The sequence below is a fragment of the Aegilops tauschii genome, chromosome 2 (assembly GCF_002575655.3).
Source record: "Aegilops tauschii subsp. strangulata cultivar AL8/78 chromosome 2, Aet v6.0, whole genome shotgun sequence".
Taxonomy (NCBI): domain Eukaryota; kingdom Viridiplantae; phylum Streptophyta; class Magnoliopsida; order Poales; family Poaceae; genus Aegilops; species Aegilops tauschii.
The window spans coordinates 209,527,572-209,554,750 of NC_053036.3; the positions used below are offsets into that span (position 1 = coordinate 209,527,572).

At 46.2% G+C, this 27,179-nt stretch overlaps 2 protein-coding genes across 4 annotated transcripts; both read left to right on the forward strand.

The window, feature by feature from the left end:
• Nucleotides 1-7,668: 7,668 nt before the first annotated feature.
• On the forward strand, nt 7,669-20,638 carry LOC109744392 (uncharacterized). 2 transcript variants are annotated; one of them, XR_005767663.3, is made up of 20 exons: nt 7,669-7,987; nt 9,135-9,191; nt 9,669-9,696; nt 9,810-9,932; nt 10,092-10,203; nt 11,220-11,257; nt 11,365-11,418; nt 17,228-17,296; nt 17,367-17,483; nt 17,594-17,662; nt 18,135-18,214; nt 18,327-18,458; nt 18,530-18,803; nt 18,884-18,976; nt 19,081-19,245; nt 19,329-19,445; nt 19,539-19,659; nt 19,909-20,033; nt 20,110-20,271; nt 20,362-20,638. XR_005767663.3 is itself a non-coding variant. In XM_020303505.3 (20 exons), exons 1-20 carry the CDS (start codon nt 7,893-7,895, stop codon nt 20,399-20,401), a joined length of 2,079 nt encoding a protein of 692 aa, XP_020159094.1. In that variant the 5' UTR covers nt 7,672-7,892; the 3' UTR covers nt 20,402-20,638. The 2 variants fall into 2 exon arrangements, 1 of the variants encoding a protein (XP_020159094.1); XM_020303505.3 differs by having other exon boundaries at nt 7,672-7,987; nt 19,329-19,453.
• Nucleotides 20,639-22,086: 1,448 nt separating this feature from the next.
• On the forward strand, nt 22,087-26,943 carry LOC109744397 (protein TPX2). 2 transcript variants are annotated; one of them, XM_020303513.4, is made up of 20 exons: nt 22,087-22,506; nt 22,596-22,690; nt 22,797-22,855; nt 23,042-23,148; nt 23,234-23,444; nt 23,539-23,647; nt 23,721-23,837; nt 23,973-24,074; nt 24,420-24,596; nt 24,686-24,748; nt 24,825-24,905; nt 24,984-25,063; nt 25,143-25,221; nt 25,299-25,427; nt 25,504-25,593; nt 25,666-25,785; nt 25,858-26,024; nt 26,121-26,229; nt 26,333-26,392; nt 26,503-26,943. In XM_020303513.4, the coding sequence occupies exons 1-20, from the start codon at nt 22,323-22,325 to the stop codon at nt 26,680-26,682; spliced, it is 2,319 nt and encodes a 772-aa protein (XP_020159102.1). In that variant the 5' UTR covers nt 22,087-22,322; the 3' UTR covers nt 26,683-26,943. The 2 variants fall into 2 exon arrangements, with proteins under 2 accessions (XP_020159102.1, XP_020159103.1); XM_020303514.4 differs by having other exon boundaries at nt 22,142-22,506; nt 23,237-23,444.
• Nucleotides 26,944-27,179: the final 236 nt, after the last annotated feature.

The window sequence follows — 27,179 nt, forward strand, 5'->3', positions numbered from 1 at the left end:
AGATCCCCGATCGTCCCAACTGGGCTCCACTACTGATCATCAGGAAAAGAAACATAGTAACGACCATGTTCCTCGTCGAACTCCCACTTGAGGTCGATTGCATCATCTGCACTAGCATCGTCGGCACCTGCAACTATTTTGGTAGAATCTGTGAGTCACGAGGACTCAGCAATCTCACACCCGCGAGATCAAGACTATTTAAGCTTATAGGAAAGGATGGTGAAATGAGGTGGAACTGCAGCAGGCACTAAGCATATATGGTGGCTAACATACGCAAAAGAGAGCGAGAAGAGAAGCAACGGAATGGTCGTCAACTAGCAATGATCAAGAAGTGATCCTGACACTACTTACGTTCATGAATAACCCAAACCGTGTTCACTTCCCGGACTCCGCCGAGAAGAGACCATAACGGCTACACACACGGTTGATGTATTTTAATTGGGTCAAGTGACAAGTTCTCTACAACCGGACATTAACAAATTCCCATCTGCCTCATAACCGCGGGCACGGCTTTCGAAAGATAATACCCTGCAGGGGTGTCCCAACTTAGCCCATCATAAGCTCTCACGGTCAACGAAGGATAAACCTTCTCCCAGGAAGATCCGATCAGTCTCGGAATCCCGGTTTACAAGACATTTCGACAATGGTAAAACAAGACCAGCAAAGCCGCCCGAATGTGCCGACAAATCCCGATAGGAGCTGCACATATCTCGTTCTCAGGGCACACCGGATAAGCGAAGCGTACAGGTACCAACATAACCCAAGTTGCCAAGGGACGGTCCCGCACGGTGCTCTAGGTTGGACCAGCACTCAGAGGAACACTGGCCCGGGGGTTTAAATAAAGATGACCCTCGGGCTCGCGAAAACCCAAGGAAAAAGGCTTAGGTGGCAAATGGTAAAACCAAGGTTGGGCCTTGCTGGAGGAGTTTTATTCAAGGCGAACTGTCAAGGGGGTCCCATAAATCACCCAACCGCGTAAGGAACGCAAACTCAAGAAACATAATACCGGTATGACAGAAACTAGGGCGGCAAGAGTGGAACAAAACACCAGGCATAAGGCCGAGCCTTCCACCCTTTACCAAATATATAGATGCATTAATTAAATAAGAGATATTGTGATATCCCAACATATCCATGTTCCAACATGGAACAAACTTCAACTTCACCTGCAACTAGCAACGCTATAAGAAGGCTGAGCAAAAGCGGTAACTTAGCCAAACAACGGTTTGCTAGGAAAGGATGGTTAGAGGCTGACATGGCAATATGGGAGGCATGATATAGCAAGTGGTAGGTAGCGCAGCATGGCAATAGAACGAACAACTAGCAAAGCAAAGATAGAAGTGATTTCGAGGGTATGGTCATCTTGCCTGCAAGGTTCTCAGAGTTGTCGAAAGCTTGATCCTCGTAAGCGTACTCAACAGGTTCCTCGTTCACGAACTCGTCTCCCGACTCTACCCAAAACAAGAACACAAGCAACGGAACCACAATCAATCACGGGAAATGCACAAGCAACATGATGCAAAACATGAATGATATGCAAGATATGATATGCGATGCATATGCGTGCTCCGGAAGGAAAATGATGAACAAGGCAGTAACTTGGCAAACCAAGCATGCCACTGGAAAGATGAGATGATTTTGGTCGAAATCGATATAAAGATCACCGGAAACGGATGCACGGTTTGCAAATGGCAAGCAAAACAAGAATGACACGAATCTGTGATTAACAGCATGATAGAACTTAGAATGCAACAAGTAACAATGCTACAGCACTCCAACGTAGCAACAAAGCATATGACAATAATCTACAGGTGATGCTTGACAAAAGATGAACACTGAGCTACAGCTAGATCACACCACAGCAGGTTCAAACAAGCATGGCAAAAGTGCAAAAGATATCAGGTTCACAGACTTAGAGAAATTACTGGGCATGACTGAAACAGCATCAGGTAGCAACGTTCAGAGCATGAAATCAACATGCTACAGGAACTTAACATGGCAAAACAAGGCATGGCAGTAAAACAAGACATGGCAGTATTCTACTAAATGCATATGACAAAAGTCCCTTACTGACCATAAGCCAAAAAGGACCAGAAGATATGATGGCAACCATGTAAACATAGCAAGTTTCGTTAACAGGTTTCAGACTTAGCAGAAAACAGAGCATGGCAGAAACAATAATATGAAGGCATCTTGGTGAGCTTGATGCACTCACCACAAAGCAATACATGACAAAACAAGCATACCTACAGCAAGATGGCATGTTTATGAAGCTATCCATGGCAAGAGAAAGTACATAGCATGTATGGATCAACTACAACAAACTTGGCAAAATTGAATAACACGTAAACAATCTGCCAGAAATATTTTATAGCAAAAGTAGAGCCAGATTGAGTCATGTTATGGAACTCCATAATTGCAAACAAGGGCATGAATGGATCAATTACAACAATATCTACAAAACATCCTTACTGAACCTCACCAAAATAAGCATGGATCTCTCTGTAGACACATGGATACATTGCAACAAAATAACAGCAGTCACAGACTTAGTAAAATTACTAAGTCCCTGAAATCAGAAACATTACGGAGCCTAGTTTGCATGCTTGTGCTAGTCACCACAGAGATCACAAAAACACATGGCATAAATCTCTGTAAAGATGGCATGGCATATATCAAAACACATGTAGAGCTCATGCCCATAAGATGCACACATCAACAGCAACAAAAATAACAAATCCTCAAGTTCTGATAAGTAACAGCAGATAACAGCAACTAGCACTCTTGCATCAGAGATTTTGGCATCAAGGTGAACTCTAATGAACATGGTGCAATGGAACAAAATTAAGAGCATCTAAAGATGAACATTTCAATATATTACACGCGCGAAACGGAGCTACATGCAGAGAGTTATGATGAGATGAACATGGGCATATATTGTAAAATGCATGGGACGGAGAAATATAAGAGGGGGGAAAGTCAACCCTAGGCGCTGGATCTGGATCGGGCTCTGGCACTCGCCGGCGATGGAGCTGGCCGGAGCAGCTGCCGGAGATGGAGAGGGGCGGCGCCGGCGCAGAGGAGGGAGAGGGAGACGGCGGCGACGGAGCCGCGACGGCGTGGCGGCGCGGGCGCGGGACGGCGGCGCGGCGGCGCCGGCGAGGCGGCGGGCGGGCGCCGGCGCGCGGCGATGGAGGCGACGGGTGTGCGGGCGAGGCACGGGCCCGCGGGGGCCGGACGCGGGCTCCCCGGGCCGCGGCGTACGGGCGGCGGCGGGCTACCACGTGGCAGGCGCGGACTGGCTGCGGGGCGGCGGTGGAGAAACGTCCGGCGCCGGGCGGACGTGTCCGGCGCGTGGAGGGAGAGGGTTAGGGTTTTGGACTGCGGGAGGATTCGGGAGAGACACATATATATAGCTAGAGGGAGCTAGGAGAGTCCAAATGGAGTGCGGTTTTCGCCCACACGATCGTGATCGAACGACCTAGAGCATGGAGGAGACTTAGAGGGGTTTTGGGCTGTTTGGAGGGGGAGTTTTGCTGCAACACACAAAAGGACTTTGCGGTTGCCCAGTTAACCGTTGGAGTACCAAACGACCTTCAAATGGAACGAAACTTGACCGGTGGTATACCAAAGGCCACTTGACAAGCCTCGGTCCATTCCGAGAACGTTCAACACCTGCTCACGAAAAGAAACAAGAGGGGTGCGCCGGAGGAGGTGGGAGTGCCGAATTGCAAAACGGACAACGGGAAAAATGCTCGGATGCATGAGACGAACACGTATGCAAATGCAATGCACATGATGACATGATATGAGATGCATGACGAAAACAAAATGCAAAACGAAAGACAAAACCCGACCACGTAGGGAATATCATAACACATAGCCGAAAATGGCAAGAGTTGGAGTACAAATATGGAAAGTTACATCAGGGGTGTTACAACAATGCAATTTGGTAGACCAGTTCCAGTTGCTGCATCAACTGTATGTCTAGTTGAGGCGTCTGAGTCGCAACTCAGAGGACACACGGTCCTCACCGTATTCCTCTTGAGCTAAGGCCCACATACCTCGCCCAATCACTCGTGTTAAGTCTTCAAGGTAGACTTCCAAAACCTTCACAAACTTGTTCAACGACACACCACAATGACTCTTGGTGTGGTCAAAACTTGACGCCTAACCATCTGGAAGAATGACTGTCTTCAAAGGTAATAGGCGTCGGATCACACAGATCAATCTCTTCAGTGATGCTCAATCACTTTGGCTCTAGGTTTTTCCTCACTTAGGATTCTCTCAAAGTCGTCAGAGGATGGGTTGCTCTCAAATGACAAGTGTCAAGTTCTCTCGGAGCAGCTAACCAACAAGTGGTTGTGGGGGGTGGCTATTTATAGCCAGGGGCAACCCACATGAATTTTCATAAATGCCCTTCTCTAATTCGACCATTGTCAGGATAAGGATCCACTCGACAGCTGGCACGCGGCGCAACAACGGTCAGAATTTGAACTCTCAAATTCGTCGGGGCACTCAATTTCCTCACTTTTAGGCAGATCGCACTGGTGAACTCCTAACTCTTCAGTGTGACCAATTTCCTCAGGGACCAGATGAACTTCGTCACTTTTGCTAGCAAATGTGTCAGCTGTACTCGAGATTTCCAAAGGCTTCACTCGAAGCGGCTTTTGTGTATGGGTTTGAGTAGGTTTGAGCATTACTTTAGAAATGTGAAATATGTTTCACCTAGACCCCCTTTAACATTACGATTTTTCCTATGACTCGAAAAGAAACTATGAAAACAAGGTCTTCAAACTTCAAAGTCTTCACATCAATTTCTTCAAAGGTCGTACCAATTTCATCATCAAATTCTTCACTTGAAGAAAATCATTTTTAGGGGTCATCTTCCATGTGTTAAACCAAATCTTCTGGGACTCTGTCTCCTGTGTATACTCACAAACACGTTAGTTCCCCAACCTATTTGTCTTCAATACTCCAAAACCACTAAAAATTACACTTCAGCGGTGGCCAACTTTGTCAAATGCGCTTTGCTGCGGTGGATTGTACCAGGCCTAGACACAACCTGTTTGTCACATCCCAGATTTTCCCAAATCTAGTATGTTGAAAAATTCACAGGAATTAAAAAATTTCTAGGAAATACCCATGATTGCTTAGGAATGCTTGTGATTGACCTTGAATTGCTTGATTGTTTGCCTAGAAGAGATAAAATCCCAATGCCACTAGTTCAGGCCTAGCCAGCCCTGGTAGGAACCAAACCATTTTGAAATATTATTTGAGCATAAGGCCAACTCTAATAAGTCTCAAGAAAGAAATATTCAAGCCAAAATAAACTCCCCAGTAATTGGATTGGATCTATTTTGGAATCAATTCAAAATCAAAGGGATATTATTTGAAAATGGCTTTGCATTAATTTTGGCAGGAAAAGAAATTCCACAAGTCCAAATGGCATGTTGACCTTCTGCTAATTTTCTAAAATGGATTGAAACACATTTGGTTCTGAAACAAAATTCAAATTCAAATGATAAATGTAAGCTGTAGAAGATATTTATCTAAAATGCCCAAACAAAAACTTCACACAGTCACAAATATTCCCTCCGGATTTTAGGAAAGATTCACTGTTGGAACAAATTTCGAATTCAAAGTCTATTTGAACTTATAGAGCAAAATAGAAAAGAAAAAGGAAGAAAACAAAAAATAGAAAATAAAAAGAAAAAGGAAAAAGGCCCAGCCGAGTCAGTCAGCCAGGCTGAAGCCCAACTAGCCAGCCCAGCCAGGCCAGTGCGCCGCACCCTCTCTCTCCCTCTCACTGACGCGTGTGACCCCACGCGTTAGCTTCGTCCCTGCTACTTGTGAGCTGCGTTGAGATTTTCCCCGAAAAGGAAGGGTGAAGTAATATAGTAGGAGATAGTATTTGCCTCAGTGAGAACCAAGGTTATCGAACCAATAAGAGAACCACGCAAACGCCTAGTAAGCAACACCTACACACGCAAGAGCAAATACTTGCACCCAACACAGGCAAGAGGGGTGTCAATCCCCTTAAACTTCTCAAGATTTGAGGACATCTTATTGGTCAAAACTTGGTTGGCCACAACGATGGATCCAATATGCGGCACCGAGCAAAAGGGGAACACCTATTGGACGGAGATTTGGAAGGAGTATCATGAGCAAAAGGAGTATGTGGAGCCGCATCCTATCGTGACCACCGGCAATGTGGCATCTCTCCAATATCGTTGGGGGATCATTCAAGGGGAAGTGACCAAGTACGTTGGCTACTACTCACAAGTGACCAAACGACCTCAAAGTGGGATGGGAGCAGTGGCGAATCTAGCAGGACATTGGAGGGTAGGCTTAAAACACAAATTTCTAAGTCTAATTAGCAAATGCATTCAATTGTTGCATGTAAAACCACCAGAATATACTTGTCAAGTGGTATGTTTAGCTTAAATAGGATTTGGGAGGGTAGGCTTAAGCCTATTGAAGCCTCCCTAGTGGAATCGCCACTGGATGGGAGTCGCAACTCACGCAAGCTCGATTGCCTCATCTTGTCGTCCATTGCATATGCTTCTTGTGTTTGAATTCTCGTGCTCATACATATGTTGTTTGCTAGACCGCGATGGCGGCCACTTTGTATCACGAGGTGGAGAAGAAGCCATTTGCTTTTAGCCATTGTTGGGTCATATTGAATGGCAAGGCGAAGTGGAACCAACTTGTGGCCGACCTCAAGTCCGGGAAGAAGAGGAATGATGGCTCAAGCTCGAACCAATCAATTGGGTTGGACGATGTTGTCGTGACGAATGGAAAAGATACCATTCCAAAGGACAACCGCCAAGTCATGTGAAACAAGTGGGAGAAGGCACGTGCCGCCCGTGATGCCGCGGCTATCAAAATGTCGTCCACGTGGACGGGCATTTTTTCGGCGAGGGAGAACAAGAAGGAGGAGAGGTACAAGCTCATGTTAGATGCGCAAAAGGAAAGAATTGAGTGGGGCCAGAAGATGGCGGAGAAGAAGTTGGAAATTGAGAGGTCGAAGATCGAGCTCGAGAAGCAATAAGCGGGGATCAAATGGGAGCTCGAGAAGGCCAAGACATTTGGTGACATAGAGCTTGAGAAGGAGAGGTTGCAACTCGCACGAGACGCGGAAGATGCGATGATCATGTTGGCGGATGAGACCCTCTATGATGAGCATGCGAAGAAGTGGCTTGTGGACAAGAAGATGAGATCAACGACCATAGGAAGTACGAGGCGGCGAGGACGGCTGCGGCCCGGATGCATGCGGAGGAGGCTGCCCGGATGCAGGCGGAGGAGGCTGCCCGGATGCAGGCAGAGCAGGACGAGCAGGAGCAGGCGCCCAACCAGTGATTCGAGGCCATCCGTCATGCTCGGACATTAATTTCATTTTGCCATGTCCGGTTTGTTGAACTATGATTTATTTTGCTTTGTTTCGAACTTTGGCATTCGGACAGTTTGTATCGTATGATCGAATATGCATAGATTGCGGCGATTTGAGAATCGGAATTTGCGGTACGTGGATGCCTGATTTGAGAAGTCCGGCTGTAGATGCTCTAAGCAAACACACGCTAGCGGACACCCCACCATCCCGCGTCTGACAGACTGACACCGCTGCCCCACCTTCCAGCTCTTCCACGCGGCCCCACCACCTTGGCCACTCCAACTCGCCCAGATGAACAAACCAAACACCTGCACCAAATCTCGCGACATGTAAAAATGGGCCAAGCCGGAAGAAGCCAGCCGCCGACGAGGGAGTAGCGTGACGCGAGCACGCCCACGAATCCTGACCCTAGCCCCGAAGGAGGAAAAGGAGGACGAATCCGGTCGTCTCCTCTTCCCTCCAAAACCCTAGCCGCGGCGGAAGCGAGATCTCAGGGACGATGTCGGACTCGGCGTCGATGGCGGCCGCCACAGAGGCGCGTTTCAGCAACCGCGACCTCATCGGCCGTGGCTCCTTCGGCGACGTCTACAGAGGGTTCGTTTGTTGACCTGCCTCCCCCCTCCATCGTCGCGAACAAAGTTTATTTAATCCTCTTCTTCCTCCCTTGTACGTGGATTTTAGCTGATGTTCCTCGGTGGCGGCTAGTGTAGCCTTTCGTTTCGCTTTTGATCGAGCAGCATTGGGGATTAGAGTGTCAACAGGGTACGTCTCATGGCGAATTGGGACATTAGGCGGCATGATTGAGGCACTTAAGTAGCCAATCTAGTGCTGCTCGTGGCGTTTTTCACTGATTTATTCCTGTTAGTAAGGTGGCATTGGTGATTTGATCAGGATCTACGTCGATAGGGTCCTATTTTAATGCAGGGTAAGGGATTTACGGAAACAAGCAGTGCTAATTCGGTCAATTTAGTGCCTATCAGGCTATTAGAGATAGGCCACAAATTTGTGCTAATTTGGTTTTAGATAGCAGGGCTTCACTCTGTGTGAGAATTTGTCCCTATTATGAGTATCATTGCCAGTTCCTGCTAAATTAGATAAAGCTGGATTTGTCCTCTATTCGACTACTGTAGTGCAAGCAACGGAATAAACCAAATGTTATGCGATGCTATTGTTATTTTCACTATGCTCCTGATCATTAAGCTAATTAATTTGTGATTGCTCAACCAAGTACGAACCAACGGTTCACAAGTGTTGTTTTCAAACACGTTATGTTTATTTTCAGTAGATGTCAAATTTACATGTATTGTCCTGAAATGATTAGTACATAGATGCCAGCATGTTATCTCAACAGAGGATGAAATAACTTGAATGATAAGTTGTTATTCGCTTTTCAATAGAATTTGCTATGCTGTCTAGTGCCAGTATTTTTAATGGTTATTTTGTTGTGTACCTGTGTCATGCCTTCCACAAATTATACACATAGAGGCCAGCATGTTTAATGGTTATTTTGTTGTGTACCTGCGTCATGCCTTCCACAAATTATACACATAGAGGTCAGCATGGTATTTACATAGAGGATGAGATATATATATATGCACTAATTTCTGGGTCCACTTTGTAAGCTATTGGATATTTTCTGGGCCACATGTAGCCCATGACTTGTATTTCTTATCCTTTCCTTCTGTTTTGTTGGGATGATACATTTAATGCTTATCGAATATTTACCTGTGTTCATTCATAGGTTTGACAAGGAACTCAGCAAGGAGGTTGCAATAAAAGTTATTGATCTGGAAGAAGCGTGAGTCTCTAGCCTAAATTTCACTTTGACTCTGTATCTAAAGCAGCATATTATATTTAATAGGTTTACACTATAAAATGTAAGTGCACCTGTTGTTAATTGCATTATTTGCTGCTATTTAAACCATGGTTCCATTTACTTTGGGATGTCAAAAAGAGGTAGTGTACTAATACTAATATATTTCACAACCTTTATTCTACACAATGCGTTTAAATGGGAAACATAAAAAATTGCATCCTTGTTGCAGTGAGTTCAGCCTGGTTGCATTACATTTCCTCTGATTAGTGTTCTAAACCTAGCGTAGAACTATATCATGTCATCACATCATTTTTTTGTAAAACAACTTTTTTATCATGAAAACATGTTTGTTTATGTACTGTAGGAAAATGTAAACCGAAGATAACCTTATTTCATATTGGTAACTGAATTCGAGGATTTTATCTAACTTCTAATGTACTTATAACCTATTCTATGCAGCGAGGATGATATCGAAGATATCCAAAAGGTTTTACTTCCACCTTATGCGCTATGCTGAGTATTAGGTTATCATGGCGTATCAACTTACTGTGCAATTAAGACAGAAAAAGCTTTTCTAAAAGGATTTGTTTCATGTTGCAGGAGATATCTGTTTTATCACAATGCCGGTGTCCATATATAACTGACTATTATGGCTCTTATCTTCATCAAACCAAACTGTGGATAGTAATGGAGTACATGGCTGGTGGTTCTGTTGCTGACCTAGTATGTCCTGTATATTCTATATCTTGATGGACACAACACAATACTTGACACCATGTAGATAGTAGATCAAGTGTATTTGATGAATATTCCAGTTCATAGTCAGCGCAAACTACTTGGTTCAAATTGTGATGTTCCTGCGACTTCTATTTCCACATGTAGCTTCAAGCTGGCCCTCCTCTGGATGAAATATCTATTGCATGCATTCTAAGGGACTTGTTACATGCAGTTGAATATCTGCATTCTGAAGGAAAGATCCACCGTGACATTAAAGGTCTTTATTACTCCTCTTGACTCCTTTCTTTCTTATTATCTGCATTTGCCTTGCAAACATTCAATACTGTTTTGAGAAAATACCAATCGGATAACCCCTAGAACTCCCAAGCAGCATCAGTCTTCTGAGGATGCAAAATGGAAGTGATCCTACCATTAAGCTGTGTTTGCTTCAGATGCTTTCTGGGTAATTTGTCTGTCCAGATTGATCCCCTTGCCGCTTAGTGTGTTAGGTCTCTCTTTCTAGTTGGTATTCTTTCCTGCCTTGGCTGCTGCGGCTGTTATGACCACTGTAGTCAGCCTTAGCACCACTCTGTTAAACACAACAAAGAACCCCATGGAATCGAATATCTGATCACCCCAGCGTTCTCTTGCGATCCTTACTCGGTCACCCTTGAAGCACATTGAACCTGGCCTGCATTACCGTGTTCTCCTTTGTCTAATGGGCAAGCAACCAATCATATTTTTTTACTGTATCAAAGGTTACACGCACGGACACGACCTTTCAAATAGATGCCTTTCCGCAATGGAGAAACCGTTTCTACAACTGTATTGTCTCTCATGTAATCTTGCACATAAATGCTAGTGTTACACATGCATGAAAAGGAAAGGAAAAGGCAGGAATGGAATTAAGGATTATAGATAGCCATGTATACTCCAACTAAAAAAAAAGATAGCCATGTATATGTATGTGTGGCACAAAGATTCCTTTGCGATAAGTTTGTATGCAAGCCTTTTCGTTCCCTTGTTTTGCTAATGTGAGAGCAAATGACAGTTTTGGTTGGTTGTTCGTAAGGATTCAATGCTCCGGTGATGCATGTTAGCTAAAGGATGACGCAAATTAATATGTAGCAGTCAGTTTTAGATTAAATAAGGACAAGCTATTGTGCAAGCATTAAGGACTTATTAATATGGGGATGTGTTCTTCAGTGCATTGCATATATTTTTATATACCTCGTTATTTACTTCCAAGTATAATTCAAATCGTAACAGACAACACCATGTCATGTTTTGCAGCGGCAAATATCCTCCTGACTGAAAGCGGAGATGTGAAGGTATCACTTCTGTAGAGCATGCGGATGATTCTGTTTTTTGTAAGGTTATTACTGCATAACATATAATATATATTCCTAAAGTTAATACGTGTATTTATATTCCTTAGGTTGCAGACTTCGGCGTCTCTGCACAGCTGACTAAAACAATGTCTAGGAGGAAGGTAACGTCTAAACTTCTAACCATATGCATCAGGAACCTACCGACTCTTCTCAGCTGTAGTTTTAATTGACTGGGCTGTATATATAATGGTTATACTAATAAGGGAAGCTTTGAAAAAGAATTAGATTTAGTGTTGTTTGGTATTTACTGTAGTTGCACTCACCTAAATAATTGTTATTTTACACGTGTAAACTGGCAGTTTGTATTGCTGACAAATTTTGCTGTGTTTTTATATCCTATGCTCTGAATTATTCAGAAGCTTTAATTCGTTCCAGCTTGAGTGAATGCTGCATATCAATTGCCACCTCTTTTCTTTTTTTGATGTTATGTCTTTTAGCGCAAAATATAGCTTCTCCCCATTGTACTGAATGGACTTTTGTTGACATCATAGTAGCTTGTCCTTCACTGAGTGCATGTGGGCTGTTTTAGTTGCGGAAGGCAATTTATTCAGGGTTCTAAAATTGGATACAAATAGGCTAGCTGGCTGTTCACGAGGAACTAACTAACAATGGCTAATTTTTAGTGGAACTTGGTAAAGAAATGTTATATATGTGTCATTTTGGGAGAACTTGTTCACCCACCTGCAAGGCACGCTCGGTCGGGTTGCGATGAGCATACTTCTTGAAGCGCTTCTGGGCTCGCTCTAGTTGGGCATGGAGCCGTGTAATGTGCGCCGCCCAGTCCCACTTCCACTCCTCGACTTCTGGCACGGTTGGTGGTGACTCGGGCCAGAGGTGCATGCTCCCTAGGTTTGCTTCCACTCCATAGAGGGTCTTGAATGGTGAACAACAGAGTGACGCATGGAACAAAGAGATGTACCAGAATTCCGTGGACAGCAGCCACCTTCCATTGCCGAGGTGTATCGTGGACGGCGAGCTCGCGCAAGAGAGCATTGGTGAACGCCTTGTCGCCGTCAGAGACAATGATGCCAGGACGCCGTGGAGCTTGACGACGTTGTCCAAGAATGCCCGCGCTACTTGAATGGCAATGAAGGGGTGGCACAGAGGGATAAACTGCGTGAATTTGGTGAAGCGTTCGACTACCACCATGATGGCATCATAGCCCTCTGACTTCGGCAATCCTTCGACGAAGTCCATCGTCAGATTTGCCATGGCGCGATAGGCACAGGAAGAGGCGCTAGTTTCTTGGCCGGTTTCTTGAGCTCGTATTTCACTTGCTGACAGAATGTGCACTGTCGCACATGGTTGTCGACGGCGGCCTTAAAACCATTCCACTCGAGGAGTTTCTTGGTACGGTGGTACGCGTCCGTTGCGCCGGAGTGGCCGACCACCGCACTGTCGTGCATCAGACTGGTTAGCTTGGTGTGGAGTGCGGTGTTGGCGCCGATCTAGAGCAGCGCCCCTTGCGGCGAATGAGCCCGCGGTGGAGCTCAAACCCCTTGGCGTCTGGGCTCTGCAGAGCCAATTGCTGGAGTAGGCCCCACGCGTCTTTGTTGGTTTCATATGAATTGGCCACCTCGTGAACCCATGCTGGTTGGCACATGGACAACGTGTCAACATTGAGCCGATTGCCGACACTGGAAAGGGCGTCTGCCACGTCGTTGTCGATACCGCACTTATACTGGAAGCGGAATTGAAGTCCAACCAACTTGGACATCGCCTTTCGCCGAACTTCCGTCTTCAGATGTTGTTCCCCCAGCTTACACAAACTTTTGTGCTCGATGCCGATCTTGAAGGGGCAATGCTGGAGATAGGGCTGCCACTTGTCGATGGTCATCATGACGGCGAGGAACTCTTTCTCGTTTGTTGGAAGCTTTTGGTTACGAGCGTCGAGGGCCTTGCTGAAGTAGGCGACGACGTGACCATCTTGAACGAGGACGGCGCCAATGTCTATGTCGCAGAGCGAGAACCTTCGTGGTCACAATCGCCTTGAGCATGTTGAAGGCGAGCTGCGCTTGATCCGTCCATGTGAAGCCTTTCTTGGTCAGTTATTGTGTCAGCGGCTTGGCGATGATCCCATAGCTTGGCACAAACTTACGGTAGTATCCAGTAGGTCCAAGGAATCCACAGAGCTCCATGGCATTCGTTGGTGTTGGTCAGCGCGCCATGGCCTTGGTCTTGTCGCTGTCCGTGGCGACGCCTTTCCGAGAAATGGCATGGCCGAGGTAGTAAATGCGATCCCTCGTGAATGAGCACTTGGACATCTTGGCGTAAAGCTTGTGCGTGTGCAACAGGTCGAGCACCGTGCGCAAGTGCAGTTCATGCTCCTGGAAGTGGCACTGTAAACCAAAATGTCATCAAGGAAGACGATTACGAACTTACGAATGTAGTCCGCGAAGATGGAGTTCATCAGGCATTGGAAGGTTGTCGGAGCATTTGTTAATCCGAATGGCATGACGTGAATCTTGAAAGCGGTCTTCTCCTCATTAGCTTCATTCATGCGGATTTGATTATATCCCGCATGGAGATCGTGCTTGGAGAAGCATGCAACGCCGGCCAGCTCATCCAACAACTCATCAAAGATCGGCCACAGAAATTTGTTTTTGGTCGTGACGTCGTTGAGCCGGCGGTAGTCGAAGCAAAACCTCCATGTAGTGTCCTTGACCAGCCGCGCATGGGTTGCATAGGGGCTCATACTGTGGGTGATTATGCCCGAACGTAGCATCTCACGAATATGCCGTTTGATCTCGTCCTTTTGCAAGGGTTAGTATCGGTAAGGGTGGGTGTTCGCCGGTTGCCCCATCCATGAAAGTGACCGCATGGTCGTATTGCGGTTGCGGAGGCAGTCTCCCTGTGGCTTGGCAAACGCGTCTTCCATTTCGTTGATGAGGACGTGGATCGGCGCGGTTATGTCAATGTGTTGCGCCATTGTGGTGGCTGTCGCATCCACTGTAGCAAGCGCCCATACATCATTGCCCGCGAGCAGTTTGCGGAACTCCTCGGGCTCCAGTGCGGACATTGTGCTTGCGGTCGATGGACGAACACCTTGGAGGGTCACGGACTCGCCGTTTGTAAACGAAGGAGACGAACTTGTCTTGCCAGTGACAGTTCATTGGAGTAAACTGGGCTAACCAAGCTCCAGTGCAGACAATGTGCTTGAGGTCGATGGGCGAACACCTTGGAGGGTCACAGACTCGCCGTTTGTAAACGAAGGAGACGAACTTGTCTTGCCAGTGACAGTTCATTGGAGTAAACTGGGCTAACCAAGCTCCAGTGCAGACAATGTGCTTGAGGTCGATGGGCGAACACCTTGGAGGGTCACAGACTCGCCGTTTGTAGACGAAGGAGACAAACTTGTCTTGCCAGTGACAGTTCATTGGAGTAAACTGGGACAACCAGACCATGACAAGAATGCCGTCGTACGCGTCGATGTCCAACTCGCACATTGGTGTCGTGAATGTGTGCCCTTGCATCCACCATTTGAGCTCGGGAACAATGCGGGAGCAGGTGAGGCGGTTGCCGTTAGCGGCGTGCACCTCCACTGGCGGCAGCGCCTTGGTGACGACACCGACGTGCTCGACGAAGGCCATGTTGATGAAGCTGTGTGTACTGCCCGAATCGAGCAACATCGACATGACTTGGTTGCCCACAAGCGCTCGCAGGCGAATCATAACCGTCCAAAGCATGCGCTGACAACAGGCAACACTGGTGCGGTCGCGTCGACGACAGGATCGTCGAGAAGGGCGAGAGCATGAATTGCCACGTCGGAGAGGAGCTCTCCATGCTCGCCCACCTGGATGGTGAGCAACTGTGCTTGGTGATTGCACTAGTGCTCCCTGCAGTAGCGGTCCCCTCACTTGAAACACAATCCGTTCGTGTGCCGAAACTCGCGGAGCTGCCACTTGCTGCTATAGTCGTCACTCGGCAGGCGAGGTGCCGCCGCGGGATGAAGGGGAACTGCTGGTGGCGGTGGACTGTTGAAGTGCATATGTGGATTGCCTAGCACTTTCCATCAGTTCGGACTTTTGGTTGCATTTGCTAGTGCATGAAGCTTAACATGGTATCAGAGCCCAAGGTCTTGAGTTCAAGTCATGGCTTTCGCAATTTATCCAAAAATTGCTGCTGCCTCCCTTTTGGCCTTTTGAGCCATACAGTTGACTTTCCGCGTCACACGTGAGAGGGGGTTTGAAGTGTATATGTGTGTTGTCTAGCCCTTTCCATCAGTTCAGCCTTTTGGTTGCGTTGGCTAGTGCATGAAGTTTAACAGGCCGGCAGGTAGAGGTCGAGCACGCGGTCGCTGTGCCCCCAGCTCCTCATGTATGTGCGCCAGGACTGACGCCTGCATGATGCTCGACGGTGCCGGAAGGCGCATCGCAGCGCGGTGATGAAGAATTTGGGACTGAGCGACGGGTCTAGCGCGAGCAAGTGGTACATGTGGGCGTTGAATGCTGCCCTGTACTCGATGTCGCTGCCGATCTGACGCAGTTGGAGAAGTTTGTGCATGTCGAGTTTGAACTCGTCCGAGCCAAACTCCTCGGTGATCTACGTGCCCTTTACGCCCAGTCATTCCGAAGAACACTCCCCACCCCCCCCCCCCCCCCCCACCCCCAGTGTCATGCCTTTGTGTGTTTGATGAAATGCATGAAGCTAGTGGGCTGCTTGCCCTTTGATGTATAGCTCGCCGTTGTGACCCAGTTCGGTGATATGGCAGTGGTGTGCTGCCGTTGAATCGAGGGAACTCATGTTGTGAGGCTTGGTGTAGTAGTCGTCGCGTCCGACGCGGTTAGGGGTGGCGCTTCCGGGATCTACGAGTGCGCCGCCTCCTGAGTCGATGCGACGGCATGATTCGGCACTCCTGGTGTTTGCGGAATCAGAGGGGGCCGCTTGCCTCCAAGCCTGGCGAACGGGTCAGCCCGCGGTGCTGGTTATTAGCTTGTGGGGTGCGCGGCAAAGGCAGTGGTGGCAGCACGAGTACCGGAACCGAGCCATGTGGGGATGCCGACGCCTCCAGCGTCTTGCGCGTCTCATCCACATCTGCCTGGGTAAGATCAATTTGCTTGGTGAAGCGCGGAGCTCGTGCTGACACCTGATACCTGATTGTTGAAGCTGACTTGCGTTGCTTGTCGCTGTTGATTTTCTGCTCATCGAAGTGAGTGATCAGGCCTTTGATGAGGGCCTTGAATGAGTTGGTGTTCTCCTCCATGGCCGACAGGATGTGACTGGTCTGCACGGAGGGCTTGGTGTTCGCCGTCGTCGCACTCATACCAGATCCAGCCCTGCTTGGGACTTTGGGTGGATCTTGCCGGAGCGAAATATACACCCTTAGCGGTGGATGTCATGGATCCAGAGAGAGGAACAAGCAACTGACGACGAAGATTTCTTTTGGGGAAAACGCAGGTGGCTCTGGATACCGATTTGTCACGCCCTGATCTCTGGATCGTGAGCGACCAGTAGTAGGCAGGAAGAAAGGGTAGTTGGGGTGAGAGACTTGGAGAGGAAGAAGGTGAGAAGAGAGAACGGGGATGAATTCAGATCTCACTTCAATGCATAATTCTCACGTTACAACACAGAACACTTAAGTATCTACGAAACGCACACACACACGCCAGCTGGCCTAGGCCACACACGCAACAACCCTGCCTAAGGGCCCAACCACTAGTCACACTGCAGTGGTGTGCGGTGCAGGTGTGACAACCACACGTATGTTTGCACCAGCCGAGCATGCACTAAATGGAATTCCCCTTATCAGTTGTTGTGGGCCCGTGGCAGTGTTTTAGCTTAACAGTGAACTTGTTGTTTCCCTTTGTTGGAATTGTGTACAAGAAACATAATTTGTTTTTTATTTCAGATAGATCAGCTAAGAATATGCCATAGTATATTGCTAATGCCTAATGGCTTTGATTTGCCCAGACATTCGTCGGAACTCCCTTTTGGATGGCACCTGAGGTTATTCAAAATTCTGATGGGTACAATGAAAAGGTGCTTGCCAATTTGTTGAACCTTTTGCTTCATAATGAACTTTGTTACATAAGCTTTTGTCTCAATGCAGGCGGATATCTGGTCTTTAGGTATAACTGCTATAGAAATGGCAAAAGGTGAACCCCCCTTGGCAGATATTCACCCCATGAGAGTTCTTTTCATGATACCTCGTGAAAATCCTCCTCAGGTCACTGGAGTACTTTTAACAACTATTATCAAGTACTTCATTTCAGTTTATCAAAGCATCTGTTTTGCATTTTTTGCAAGAAAATAAGTATTATATTTTTTAACATGCAGCTTGATGAGCATTTCTCTAAACCAATGAAAGAGTTTGTGTCACTATGTTTAAGGAAGAATCCAGCAGAGGTAAAATTCTTATCATGTACCAGGAAGCACTTCCTCTGCACTTGTTCAGTATAGAAGTTTCAGATTCAGAAAAAGTTACCGTGTGTTCTCACTTTGCTTTGTTCTTTTGAACATATGCAGTGTCACTCTTCTTTTTATAATTTCTTGTTGTCCGTCGTGACACTAGTTCTGTACTGGCCAAATTTGGGAGTCCCACTAGCTAGAAGGCTACAACTAACATTACGAGATGCCATGAAGGGTTCCAGTCCTGCCAGATGTAACCTTTAGTATAAATCTAGTACATAATTCTACCTAGAAGTATTTGACAATTTAGTAGTTGCTATGCTGAAATTCAGAATTTTCATTTTTTGTGCAAGTCCCTGGGCCATCTTATTTGAGACTAAGGTAGTGTCATGTCTAAGCTGGAAAGAGTGCATTTTATAGTCTCGGTCGTTTTTGCTTAGTTCTGTTCATGTGTATTACTTTCTCACAGAGGCCTAGTGCTAAGGAACTTCTTAAGCACCGTTTCATAAAAAATGCCAGAAAAACTCCAAAGCTTCTGGAGAGAATAAGGTACATGATGTTGTTTTTCTTTACACTTTTTTAGTGAAACAATGTTTGACTAATAATTCAAGTGTATCGACATCTCATTGTCTTCGTGTGCCTCTGTTGGTGTTATTGGCAGAGAGAGGCCAAAATTTACAGTAAAAGGTAGCATTGATGCCACGCAAAATGGTCAAACACATATCGAAGAAGATGATTATGGAGGTACTATTAAGGTTGATAGAAATACAAGACATGCAGCCTCTCCTTCCAGGTATGTTTGTCAAAATAGTTAATAAGCTTTGTTTTGTCTTCATGGGCTTGATTATTTTTGATCTACTATAGTCAAGGAACAGTTAGGAAAGCTGCTGGCTGGGATTTTCCTGATAGATCAGAGGGCACGGGAACTGTTCGAGGTGGTTTGAGGCCACCACAAATAACCTCCACCAAGGATGGTAGATTTGATATGCCTCAGAATCCAAGTACACTAAAACGTACAGCTGATCGAGAAAACCAATGGAGAACATCTGGGACTGGATCTGAAGAATCATCCTCAACAAACATGTCTAAGAAAGAAGCTCAAACTGATCATGGGAGGCTAGAAAGTTCTACAGAATACGTGAGATTTCCATCTACACGTGCAATCTGTAAACTCCTGATTAATGGTTAATTCTGATTTTAACCATGGCTTCTTGTCAGAATGACCAATCTGTAAGTGGGTCTGGAACTGTGGTGTTACGCTCTCCAAGAGCGTCTCAGGTCTACCCAGCAGGTCCTAATCACAGTTCTAAGGTACATTGATATCAGTTTGGGGTTTTTAATATTTGCAATCCTACCTTACCCTGCAAGCAAGATACTAAGATAAGCAGCAGCATCTGATTCATCATATTCATTAGCCTCCCAGCAGATTCTCCTCATACGAAGATATGTCTATCAGTGGGACAGTTGTTAGGAATCAAACTGAAGAAGCAGAAATGCCACGATCTTCAAGGTCAAGGCTGGGGACTCTAGAAAAAACATCAAATGCTTCACTTGAGGATAGTGCTACTAACCTTGCGGAGGTAGCGGACATGAATGTTTTGTTGCCAAATGCTCGATTGCTTGGTTGATGCATATTTATAATGCACTTGAGCAATATACGCAGGCAAAGGCTGCTCTACAAGCTGGGTTCAGAAAGGGAAATGCTCGAGAAAGACCAGCCACCAACAAACATGAAAAGGAATCACACGAACCTAGATTTTCTGGGGTAAACAGTCATGAGGTTCGAAGGTATTTCAAGTTTAGTTAAGTGTTGTTTGACTTACATGTGTGCTGTTTATATCATTCCTTAACGAAAGTATGTTCTTTGTCCTAGTGAGAATATTGACTCGCAAAAAGGTCGCAAATCACGGCAGCCATCCGATGGGCAATCAGCTCCCCGAGCTTCTGCAGCTTCACCTGCACTATCATCCTTGATAATTCCTTCTCTGAAAGAGGTAAACTATATTAGACGCATTAACCTCGTGCCCTGTTATTGGAGTACATTGATTTTGCATTAGTGCCTCTTAACTCTCGTGAAGACCAGAGTGGGTTCAAGTAAATGCTGATGGTCTTTATAGGAACCAAATTGAATGCTAGATAATCAAATCCCAATAACGGTTTAGCTGTGCCATCACTGTGATATTCCAATATTGACCTTTGCATCCCTCCAGAAGTGTCTTCCAACTTTAGAACTTCTCTTGTAGGCTTCTGGTGACAAGTATGAAGGACCTGTTGTTCATGCAGTCCTCAGTTCTTTGATGGATCTAGAGCAAGAAATACCTGGATCCTGTGAGGTATTGGTTGGCAGAATTCTACATCGGCTAGGGAGGTACGACCTTGACTCTCACCGTGTGTGCTTGCTCACTTTCATACTGTGTCCTTAGCTTATTGTGCCTCATGTGCAGCTCGAAGGATTTGTCGTTGCAAAGTCTAAATGAGACGGCAATATCGATTTTTACAAAGAAACCTGAGCCCCCCTCGGAAGCTGCAAGCAACAAGAAACAAGCTAGTACGCCACCATTGGCTGCTCCTACCGTAAGCCCTCTGGCGAGGTTCCTTCTTACCAGGTTAGTCTAGAGACATTACACTCTTTTGCCCATCTTGATATTATGCACCCAAAACAAAGGGAGGTGTAATAGCTGCTATCATTGGTGCAGGTGGCAAAACCAAGTTTCCCAAGACCTTAACTCCGTTTGATCGAAAATTCTTCCATGTTTTGATTCGGTGTATAATTAATTTTGAGTGTACATAACTCCTTAGAAGAAACCCCATTCTGCTAGATGTTCTCAGCGGCTTGTGCTGCCATCTGTTTGTTCTATTTGTTTTGTTTTACTAGGACAACATATTTGCTGCCCATTTTCTAACGTAACTGCTACCGCCATACGTGCATGACATCTGAGATGCACAAATAACATATCCAAATCTTGCTGGTTATACTTGGGAATATTTGTGAATGACTTGTTTCAGGACTGGTGACAAAATCTAACCATGCATTTGTCCCTGGATGTGACCAACTGACCATGTGTAGCCTGTACATCTATTGTTGTCAACGGTTTACCGAGTGCAGAGGCAAAACCACGCGGGTTGCAACCTGAGTGCTCAGTTGGTTGTTGGGAAGTGGAAATCCAGAGCAATAGGGGCTCTTTGATTTGTAAAATGTAGGAATAGGAAAAACATAGGAATAAGTGGCATGACATCTTCAATGCTATAGGATTAGTAGTCTTTTGATAGTGATAGTGCACCGGAAATATGTTGGATGCTTCACATGAGGTTGGAGTGGATGAAAATTTCCCTATGAAAACTAGCACAAATGAATCCTATGGATTGTAATCCTACGAATCAAACAAGCTACATAGCAAAAAAAACTACGAATTGGAATGCTCCAAAATTTCTTTAGGAATTCTTTGAATCAACGAGGCCTAAACCTCTAGGGAGAGATTTTCCTATGCATATGGAATCCCTCCCACTACCCCAGGTGCCCAAATGGCAACAAGGGGAGGGAAGGAAATCCCTCGCAAGAGCAGGTTCGTGGATCTGCGGCCTTGTCCACCATTCATAAGCAAGAACGCTGGGGTGGAAGAGGGAGGTGACATGAGCTGAGCTGACGGAGGGGAGATTCAGGAAAAGAGGAGGGTGACAACCCCGATCCACTGGCATCGTGGGAGTGCCTTAGAGCATATCAGCGTCGCTGAAGGGGATCACGGGCTACCAAACAAGGCCTGAAGGATGGTAGGGGTTCATCACCCATTTGCCAGGGCAAATTTGTAAGCATAGAGATCACCGAATATTGTGTGAAATAATCCTCCCTTACCAAGTGCTTAGAAATCAACTTGTTGAATTTCCAAATAAGATCCAACACAGTAGGGCGAGTTGTTAGGCGAGAAGAAGGCATCCTGTTATTCTAAGCAAGTTTTACATTCGCCTAAAAAAAAAAGCAAGTTTTACATTGCATCATGACCGTTAAGCTACAACCAACATGGGCAGTCTGTGCCAGATCGATAGCTGTAGCAGTACCACTAATCTGTTGGTCCCTCGAAAAGTTGCTAGTCCAGCGGACCATTAGGTGGTGTTTGGTTCTCTAGTCCTAGGACTTTTTCTAGTCCCTAGGACTTTTTAAAAAAGACTCTTAAGGAGGTGCTTCTAAGGACTTTTAACAAAAAGTTCAAAAAAGTCCCACCCTGTTTGGTTTGCTAGGGACTTTTTCTAATCCCAGCACAAAAAAGTCCCTGGAACCAAACACCCCCTTAATCTGAATGGGCACCGCTGGCAGCCGCGCCGCAAAAATAGCCGTTGCGCACACAGCGCCGAGATAGATCTATCTCTCTCACAGCACCCAACCACCCAGGTCCAGTCCTCCTCTCCTCCCCTCCCCTCCGTTAAGACTTGCCCCTTTGGCAATCGGCAAACACTTCAAATCCCCCGACCGTTGGACTCGCAACGTTCTTCTCCAACCCACCCCACCAGGCTCCTCCCCCTCGATCCAGCCGATCCCCTTCCCTTCCCTTCTTCTCCCCGCCTCCAATCAAAACCACACATCACACACCACCACATCCGGAGCGAGAGAGAGAGAGAGAGAACCCTAGCTCGCGCGCTCCTAACCCTAGAATTCTGCCCGTCCATGGCGGCGGAGACCAAACCTTCCTCCGGGACGGAGGCGGCGGCGGCGGCCGTGCAGTTCCAGGTGGATGAGGCGTACGAGTACCGCGCGCCCAAGTACTTCGACTTCGTCCTCGACGAGACGGAGGCCGACATCCGCGCCGCCGAGCGCTGGTTCGAGGCCGGCGCCAGCCACGCGCCCTCGCGTACGCACCCCGCCCCCTCCCCCTCCCCGCGGCTTCTCTCCCGGAAATTTACCCTGACTCGCTCTTCTCTCTCTACTTCTTGCGCGCAGCCTTCGCCCCGAGGATCAAGGAGTCGAGAGCGGAGGTCAAGATCGACGCACTCTGCGACTTCGCGGACGCGGAGGACCCGGCTCCATCTCCAAAGGTAACGAAAATGGAAAGAGATTGCCTCGATTTTCCTCTGATTTGGGTTGGGTTGTTTCTGTTCCCCCTTCTCATCACCCAATCTGTGTTGGTGTTTGCGGCGGTAGAACCAAGCAACGGAGGAGGCAGCAGTCAACGTCACAAATCCGGCAGGGGATATCGATGGGTAAGCGCTGGGGTGATTCTCTTTCTTCTAGAATTTACATATCATTCCTTGTGTTCTGTTTCTGCCAGTTAATTGTGTTCTGTGACACCCCCAAAAATTGCCTATTTGGACCTCGTATCTCTCCTTCTGTCTTTGGCATACTTTTGTCCTCATACCATGTTTGCCTGTCTTTCTTCATTTGATCAGCACGTCTGCTTGTCCTGACACCATGTCAGAGTCGCCGCCAACAGAAGAGAAGGAGGAGTCACCCAAGTCTTTCGAGTTCCCCCTGTCCAAAGATTTGGCTGCAAAATGTGAGTCACTAACTAGTATTTCTTGGAGGAATGCCGGCTGGGAATTGATTCCTCAGTTCTGATATTGACATTGCCGTGGTTTTAGCAGCAGATGTTGGGTCTAGCACGCCCAAGATTCAGAGGCCGCCTCCACCTGCGGAAGTTACCACTGCTGCGACCACTCGTGCCAAGTCAACAGTGAAGGCTGAAGCGTGCACTCCCAAGGTGCAGGGGAGCTCATCCACTCGCTCAAAGACCGTGCAACCGTCTAATCTGAAGCAGTCCTCGCTGGCATTAACGAAGAAGAGTGTGATCAAGTAGGGGAAATATATGCTGACTCGTAGATACTGATACCGTTGTCCAAAGTTTGAGATGGTTTGCTTAACGATGTCCTGGGTTGTTGGTTCTTAGGGGGGCTCGTGATGCGGTGGCCGGAAAGGCAGCTGCTGCTGCAAATGATATTAGGCAAGAAAATCAGGCTGTGAAGAAGCAAAAACTAGATGATGGAAGTACAAGACAGGTATAGCAGGAACTTATATTACTGGCAGAACTTGTCCATGTACTGTGAACTTACAAATCACTGCAATGACCAGATATTGAACGTCAAGTCCCAGGTGCTGCCTCACAAAGGAAGATGTAGTTTAGCAGGAAGCACCGAGGTGGGACAGTCTTCCATGAGGCACCGCCATGATGACGCTCACTCTCTGAAGGTGGGGATATCTTCTTCTGACTCTAAATAAAGCTCATTTTGTTGCGTAGTGGGGAGAGATATGAAACTGCAGGTGTAATGTGATTTTATTATTTTGTGAATTTGTACTTACTGTAATTGTTGCCCGTTTTTTCAGGACGTGACAGTGACTCCATATATTTCAGCAGCTGAAATGGTCAAGAAGTTTGAGTCAGGGACTAGAGATTTGGGCAGCCACTACAGCAGATCCATGTCTAATGTAAGTTTAAGTATTCCTTTCCACATATCTTGTGGGTGTATGTTGCTTAATTTTTGTTATTCTTGGCGCATGATATAGCAGTTCGAAGTTTGATAAAAAAATCATACCTTTATCATCAATCTGTGAATATTCGATGATGAAAACGGTATTAGTAGTTGACTAGGAGCTTTACATCCATATTGCAGTTTGTATGCTCATTGTGAATTGCTGTTGTTTAATTTATTTTTCTTGGTGCCATGATATGGATATCTCCACTAGCAATCCAGAGTTTGATGAATTGTAGCATTTATTACATCTTAATACTTGTCCATGAAAAATATATTATAATTTGCATTAACCATGCAGGAGGATGCAGCAACTGCCTCACAAAGAAGGCCCAAACTTATGCTAACAAGGCCAAAGGAACCTGAGTTTCAGACTACCCACAGGGTCCGAGCAGTCAGAATGAAAAGCTCTTCAGAACTAGAGGAGGAAATGCTGGCCAAGATTCCAAAGTTCAGAGCACGGCCATTTAACAAAAAGGTGGGAAAATTTCCTGTGTTTCTGTTTAACTAAATGAATTGCACGCTTCAGGGCATGAAGCCTAACTAATTTCTTGCTTCTGCTTTTAGATAGCTGAAGCTCCGTCTTTCCCTCCTCTTCCAAGGACAGCTCCACAGCTCCCCGAATTCAATGTACGTATTTGACTGTCATAACAAATTCACCGAGTGATCGTCCACTAATTAACTCATGCCTTTGCATTGACTACAGGAGTTTCACCTTAAAACGATGGAAAGAGCGTCTCGACATGCTGACACGTGTTCAGAAGCTTCTTCCGTAGGAACTATGCGGGTAAGCATACTAGCACCTGGTTTTGCCACGTTATGTTGTTGATTGTGGCAATTACTGAAAGTTAAATACATCTTGTAGAGTCAGGGTAGTAAGCCACTTAAACTTGCTGAAGCGAAACCCCCACAACTTGAGACAGCACTGCGCGCAAGGCCATCAAGGTACATTTATTGAGAAAATAATAATCACTTTTACTGTGCTGCAACCTTGTATATTCGACTCTAACATCAGCTTTAACAGGGTGAAAAGTACTCAGGAATTGGAACTAGAAGAATTGGAGAAAGCCCCCAAGTTCAAGGCCAAGCCACTGAACAAAAAGGTCTTGTACATTTCAAGCTTGTATACATTCAACTATATAATGCTTCGGAAAATTAGTCTGAACATCATTCCATGCAGATTCTTGAGAGCAAGGGTGATATTGGTGTTTTTGCCCACCCGAAGGCCCAGGCAACAGAGCCCAAGGAGTTCCATTTTCGTACTGACGACCGCTTGGGACCTCCTGCAGTTGCGGATCTTCTCGACAAGGTGTGTGCTGAAGTAAACCAAATAGTGTTGTCAGCAACCTTTTCACCTTTTTAAATCTGTTGTCCTTTTTTTGCAGCTTTCTCTGTACTCTGAATCTTCTTCCTACCATGACAAGAAAGATATGCCGAGACTGACGATACCCAACCCTTTCAATCTACATACAGATGTATGTGAAATGTGTTTATACTCTCTTGCCGATCTTTGCTTCAAGCGAATAACACTGTACCCATGTTTACAGGAAAGAGGGCATGACAAGGAGAGGCAACTAGAGGCACAACTGTTGCAGAAGAAGCTAGAGGAAGAGAAAGCCCGGAAATTCAAGGCTAATCCCTATCCTTACACCACAGACTATCCAGTGGTACGTGCAAAGTGATAGATATATGCTGAACATATCCTGGTCCCAGGCCATCTCTTAACATTTTCCACTCAGGTGCCACCAAAGCCTGAACCGAAACCATGCACGAGGGCAGAAGGTTTTCAGCTGGAGAGCTTGGTGAGACATGAAGTGGAGCAGCAAAGGCTAATGGAAGAAAGAGAGAGGATGGAGAGGGAAGAGGCTCAGAGGAGAATTGTCAGGGCACAACCGATACTGAAAGAGTAAGTAGCATATGCAATCTCTTGTCCTACGTACGACCTCTTGATTTATGATTTATCTATATCTGGGAGGAAGGCTAACTTGTAATTTGGTTGCAGGGATCCTATTCCTCTTCCACAGAAGGAGCGAAAGCCTCTTACTGAAGTGCAACAGTTTGAACTGCATGTTGATGAGAGGGCGGTTCAAAGATCAGAATTTGATAACAAAGTCAGTAATTTTCCCTGCTTTTGCTCCTTGTATACTACTATACCTCTGAAATGAACTAGCTTTGTAGGAAGGAGGGTTTATGGAGCATTTCATTGTGATGCAGGTGAAGGAGAAGGAGATCACTTACAAGAGGTTGCGAGAGGAAAACGAATTTGCACAGAAGGTACGAACATACATACACGCGACGCATCCCTGCCTGTTCGTCAGTCTTTTTTCTTGTGTTGTACCATAGCGACTAACCAACCTCTCTGTATATGTAATGTGTGTGTGAAGATCGAGGAAGAGAAGGCGCTGAAGCAGCTTAGGAGGACCTTGGTGCCACAAGCACGGCCCCTCCCAAAGTTCGACAGGCCGTTCCGTCCACAAAGGTCGAAGAAGCAGGTGACCAGGCCCAAGTCGCCACAGCTTCAGGTGAATGAAAGAGGGGCGAGAAGGCACCCGTTCATGAGATAAGAATAGATGATCTCAGTCTCCAGCTCCTGCTCTCCATCTGCTGTACCTGTTCCCCTGACGCCAAGATCATCCCTATCTGGTCACCAAAGTATTGTTGTCATTCTTTCTCATCGTTATATAGGCCTCAGAGTTCCGTGGTACTGTAGTATATAGTCAGTCAACACAGCTGACTCTGTGGATCTGAGATGGGGCTATTACGGATTGCTGATTGATTGATGTTATTGTGTCTATATTAATTCCAGTTTATCTGTTGTTTGTGCACGTCTCACTATTTTGATGAACAACTTGTAGTGCCGCTTAATTGTCTGTCCCGTTGCTGCAAAACTCGTGCTGCTTTTGTTCTATTTGATTGAAGGGCTTGAGTTTTGTTCCACATTATGACAGCCAAAACGTATTGGTCCAAATAAAACACATGCGCAACATCGTCTGCAAGAAGAGGATGAAAAGAATATGTTTGGATGAAATGAACACTAAAAATAAAATAAACAACTCGCTTC

Bases quoted from the DNA above. Each gene is read 5' to 3' on its own strand.
- LOC109744392 (XM_020303505.3), top strand. From the start codon at position 7,893: ATGTCGGACTCGGCGTCGATGGCGGCCGCCACAGAGGCGCGTTTCAGC. The intron at 10,204-11,219 runs GTCTTTATTACT...CATGTTTTGCAG, and splicing joins GATCCACCGTGACATTAAAG to CGGCAAATATCCTCCTGACT. The intron at 18,215-18,326 runs GTACATGATGTT...TGTTATTGGCAG, and splicing joins AAGCTTCTGGAGAGAATAAG to AGAGAGGCCAAAATTTACAG.
- LOC109744397 (XM_020303513.4), top strand. From the start codon at position 22,323: ATGGCGGCGGAGACCAAACCTTCCTCCGGGACGGAGGCGGCGGCGGCG. The intron at 23,648-23,720 runs GTATAGCAGGAA...TGCAATGACCAG, and splicing joins ATGATGGAAGTACAAGACAG to ATATTGAACGTCAAGTCCCA. The intron at 25,428-25,503 runs GTGTGTGCTGAA...CTTTTTTTGCAG, and splicing joins TTGCGGATCTTCTCGACAAG to CTTTCTCTGTACTCTGAATC.